Raw genomic sequence first — 5,000 nt, forward strand, 5'->3', positions numbered from 1 at the left:
ACTCTGTGTGTGTGTGTGTGTGTGTGTGTGTGTGTGTGTGTGGTGGTGGGGGGGGCAGTTTTACCAAAGCTCTGCTTCTAAATGGTTTGGTCTGTCCATCTTCTAGAACTGTCCGAGTTGCTATGCAAGTGCCAGTCGTCATGACGACCTCTCTGGGCCAAAAGATCTCCACAGTTGCCGTGCCATCCGTGAACCCACCCCTCCTTACCACAGCGCCCACAAGCGTAGCCACTGCGACTGGGTCCTCGGCGGCGAAGGTTCTGATCCAGACGGTTCCAGCGGTGGAAAGCGGCGAGAAAGTGACGGTGCAGCTGGCAAAGTTCATCACCATTCCTGCGGCCCAGCTGACACACTGCCACCTGCAACATAAAGGGAGCGCCGGGGCACCCGCCGGCATCAGCCTGCTGGGGGCGCCGCTCACGGTGCGTGCACTCACGCCTGTCTCGGTTGCATCTGCTGCTCAGGTCGTCAGACTGGCAGTGCCTGGCAAGCCAAGCTCCGCCCACACGCGCATGCCTCTTCCCCTGCAGACGCACACTGCGCTTCCCGCCTTGCAGGCCGCAGCCCAAAGCTCTACCCCCATCCCGGTCTCCCTTCCCATCCAGATCCAGATCCAGTCAACAGGAGGCGAGAGAGGCGGGGCCCAATTGGACAGCACGGGGCAGCCACATGCACAGTTGGAGGTGGAGTCTGTCTCAGTGAACCCTGAATCAGATACAGCGGCTCAGGAAGTTTTGGCACCCCCTGAACCAGTGCCGTAGCTATTACACACACAAACACACACGCACGCACGCACACACACGCACCCACACACTCAGCTAAAGGGAAAGTCTCACACACACAGACACACAGGTACATGTCCCAGCCAGCTAGGCCTACAGCGCCCCCCGCTGGAGATGGACTAAACTACCCAGAGCTGGATTTGGCCTATCTTGAATTTTAAGGAGTGTGACAGATTCAGGACATCTGTCTAGAGGAAGCGCTCGGAAGCCCTCACGACACTACCCATGCCAGGAACACTACAGCAAGGATTTACAAACTAAAGTTAAAAAACAAAAAAAAGGACAAAACCAAATGTGAACATTTGAGGTTCTGTAAAATAACTTTTTGATACTTTGTAAAGAGATTTTCCTGTTTTTTTTTTTTTTGTTTTTTGTTTTTTTTTCATTAATTGCATTTGCGATACAAAACCAGCATTTAAGTTTGGACTGTCACTGTGAGGTCAGAGTTCAGAGGTGATCACTGTGGTGTCACTGTGAGGTCAGAGGTCATCATTGTGTTATCACAGGCGCGAGAGACAGACGTTGTCTGGACTGAAGCAGATGGAGTTATTCTGTATATATCTACAGACCCGAGAACCCCGCAGCCTTGAACTGTTCAAATATGAAATGTTTTTTTTGTAATTCAAGCTTATGAATTCTGTTAAGCTCAAGTTTTATTTTATTTTTTAATGACATTTTACCAACCGCAGTATTACAGTACAAAGCAGCAGGACTTTGTAGTATAGCGGGAGTCTGTAGTTCACAGCGACATGTCAGGACTGTCTGCCCATGCCATTTTGGGTCTTGCAGGTGCAGTTTCAGGACAAGGTCAGCTGACCCTCCCCTGCCCCCATCCCCTCCATGCCCCTGCTTTCTTCACCCATCACTTATTTTTGGTTACTGAACAGGGAGAGCTGTTTGTCTGTGTTCAGAATTGAACTAGATTGTATATTCAACATTTGAAGTATATTCTATTTTGTTGTACTCTTGTTTCAAAGTGTATTCAAGTAGATTTTACTGAAATATAAAAACACTCATGACTTGAAGCAGTTGTGTTTTCATTGATGTGATCTTGTAGGTTTACTCTGCACTTGGATACTGAGCTGCTCAGGTTGGATCTGCCCCATCTGTTCTTGCACCTGGGAGGGAGTTTATACACAAGATTCGTTAAGATACCAGTGAAGGTGATCCAGTAGAACTGGGCCTCATCTCACAGTCCCAGTTTCAGTTGTTTCATGTATTGTGGACAGAGCGTCATTGTACACTGAACAGAAACGGTGAAAAGAAAAATTAAGGACTGTCCAGTAACCTGCTGCATCCTGGAGAACAGGTTGTGTGATGTGATCTTCACACTGATGTGACAGTGTGGAAGTGTTTGATCAGCTCTGCTGTTCTCTCCACTCTTCCAAGCTTTGCGGTTGTGATGGAGCTGCTACCGTACCAGGCTGTGAGGTGACCAGATTGCTCTCTGTGGCGCTTCAGCTGAAGATGGTGAGAGCTCTGGAGGTCAACCAAACCTCTTCAGCCTCTGGAGGGAGCAGCTGGTGTGCAGACTTCAGTTTTGAGAGTGGCAGGACCAGGTGGTCATCGCTGACTAGACACGAGGAACCTGAAGCTTCTGACTCTCCATGGTGGTTCCATTTATTGTTCTCTACAGCAGATTGGTTTGAGGGAGTAGGACATTGGCACTTCTGCTCCAGAGGCAGCAGGAATTCTAGTGGATGCTCTCGCGAGCGCCCTCTGGCGGTTTGCTGCTATTTGTTATAGAATGGGAGAAATAAGACGCATGCGGGCATCTTAAAACCTGTCCACAAGAGTCACGTTCCTGTGACGGACTTGGCCGCGTTGAAAACGCGCGTGTACTCTCATGCAATACTGCTATCGAAATGTTAAGATTAAATGTAGTTTACTTTTGTTTCCTCACGTTTAGTGTTTTTTTTTGTGAGCACTCCTTTAACCGGACATACGTTTCAGTTTTTGGCTGGCTCACCTATCAGTGACGTTATTAAATCATTACAAAATGTTTCCATGCCCTTCTGATTTAAACAGCTACAGTACCATAATTACTAATATTACTATAGTACTATAAGAACGGGACGTCCTTACAGTAATTTTTACCACAAAACGTCTGATTTTAATAATCGATATCCCGTTTTATAATGGAATAAGAAATAACTATACATTAGAGATTTACGCTTTGCCGTCCTACAAAATAGCTATGCGTAACTACAACTACAAAGCATCGCTGCATTAAATATTCATGAAACATTAACTATCGGGGGTTATATGAACCGGGAAACATTAATTTGGTCTACATTCATTATCCGGTAACAGGACGTCGGTCTGAACGCTGATCGTGTACATAAACGCACAGGCGTCATTTACGGTGGGGACGTGTCCGCGACTTTTTGAAAATGTACCATACTAGGAGAAACAGAGCAGCATTTCTGTTATCTGTGAAAAGTGATTCCTCTATAAAGTGTGTTTTGTTCAATAATAATTGGAATAATAATATGCTTGTTTCGTCAACATGAAACGTGGTGTTCCCAGTGACGATCAGAAAACGCTTGTTTGTTTTTGTCATAAAATGGCCAAATACTAAATGAAGCACAACTAACAATTCCTGAAACGAGACAAATGACTTTTTATCCAAAATGAATAGAAAACAATTGTAGTACTAATATATTTGAAATCGGAGCTGGCCCAACGCCGACAGACTTGCCAAACATAGCCATGAAATCTTTAAGTGTATTTCCGGGACGAACGGCGCGCGAACGTCGGGGGCAGCGGCACGGAACCTCAGTGCGCGTTCTCGTCGCGAGCACTTTTCAAAGTTGCGCTCATGCATGAGCGTAGTCGATTCTACCTGCAGCGATGTGGCTCCTCCGAGAAGCACTTTGGCACAAAAACACTTCCAAGAGCGTTTCAGTGCTTGAGGAAAAAGCGCGAAAGCTCATTTCCCCACAGGATATGACGGAGACTGTACCGAGATGGCAATTCGCACGAGATTAGAATAAACGGGGGTTCTAGGCCACGGGCGGTTTAGGCTAAAGGAGTCTGAAGGAATCCACGCACCGATCTGTAATTATAATAATTCAACCCCCACCTCCCCACGGACTAATCCACTCACGGTATGACCGTGGGCGTTTCTCGGGCCGTAATGCCGTACGACGCAGTAAAATCTAACCCCAGCTTTAACGTGTTTTGACTGCACATACTGTTGTCTTACTAGAGGCATTTGCGCACAAAATAGTTCCTCTTTTTAATTTGTTTACGTTTTTGTGACGTTTCCGGTCGGTGTTTGCAGTATGCGCACGAGCGCGTGGAGGCCCAGAGCAGCAAGGCGTTCTCCGCGTGCCTAGACTGCCATCTGCTGGGCTGAAGCGGTTAAACGCTTAAATACAAGCATCAGCTACACTTACAATAGTCGCTATATATCTTTAGTCCTTTAGTTCTTTAGAGCCACAGTGACATCATTTATAGCATTTTCAAGTGTAATTGATAGTTAGTGCGAGTGAGCGTGCTCAGTGTTCACTCCTCTTAGTGGGCGAGGCTTCTGCTGTGTAGTGGGTGTGTCTAGCAGGGTAAGTAATGCTGAGCACGCTGATCTACTCATCCTTCCCTCCACAACTCCATCCCCTTTTCTCTATAATCCCCCTTTCTATCTTTCTTTCTAACCTCTCTTCATAGACCCTTTATAATGCACCTTTACGCTTTACTGTAACGCCCTACGTCCGTACACCTCCACCTTTACGCTGTAACGCCCTACGTCCGTACACCTCCACCTTTACGCTGTAACGCCCTACGTCCGTACACCTCCATCTTTACGCTGTAACGCCCTACGTCCGTACACCTCCACCTTTACTGTAACGTCCTACGTCCGTACACCTCCATCTTTACGCTGTAATGTTCTACGTCCGTACACGTCCACCTTTGTCGTAATGGACTACCTCCGTACACCTCCACCTTTACGCCGTAGTGGACTACATCCGTACACCTCCACCTTTACTGTAACGCCCTACGTCCGTACACCTCCACCTTTACTGTAACGCCCTACGTCCCTACACCTCCACCTTTACTGTAATGCCCTACATCCATACACCTCCACCTTTACTGTAACGCCTTACGTCCGTATACCTCCACCTTTACTGTAACGCCCTACGTCCGTACACCTCCACCATTACTGTAACGCCCTACCTCCGTACACCTCCACCTTTATGCCGTAGTGGACTACATCCG

At 47.3% G+C, this 5,000-nt stretch overlaps 1 protein-coding gene across 3 annotated transcripts in view; it reads left to right on the forward strand.

Annotated features, from left to right (window-relative positions):
* The window catches only part of elf2b (E74-like factor 2b (ets domain transcription factor)), an 18,415-nt gene extending 16,608 nt beyond the window's left edge, over positions 1 to 1,807 (forward strand). For all 3 annotated transcript variants that reach the window (XM_035530034.1, XM_035530033.1, XM_035530035.1), the window contains one exon: positions 107 to 1,807. In XM_035530034.1, coding sequence (XP_035385927.1) covers positions 107 to 761 — 655 coding nt within the window. In that variant the 3' untranslated portion in view covers positions 762 to 1,807. The remainder of the gene's footprint in view (positions 1 to 106) is intronic.
* The last annotated feature ends 3,193 nt before the right edge of the window (positions 1,808 to 5,000 follow it).

Source organism: Electrophorus electricus, chromosome 9 (genome assembly GCF_013358815.1).
Source record: "Electrophorus electricus isolate fEleEle1 chromosome 9, fEleEle1.pri, whole genome shotgun sequence".
NCBI classification, from domain to species: Eukaryota; Metazoa; Chordata; class Actinopteri; order Gymnotiformes; family Gymnotidae; genus Electrophorus; species Electrophorus electricus.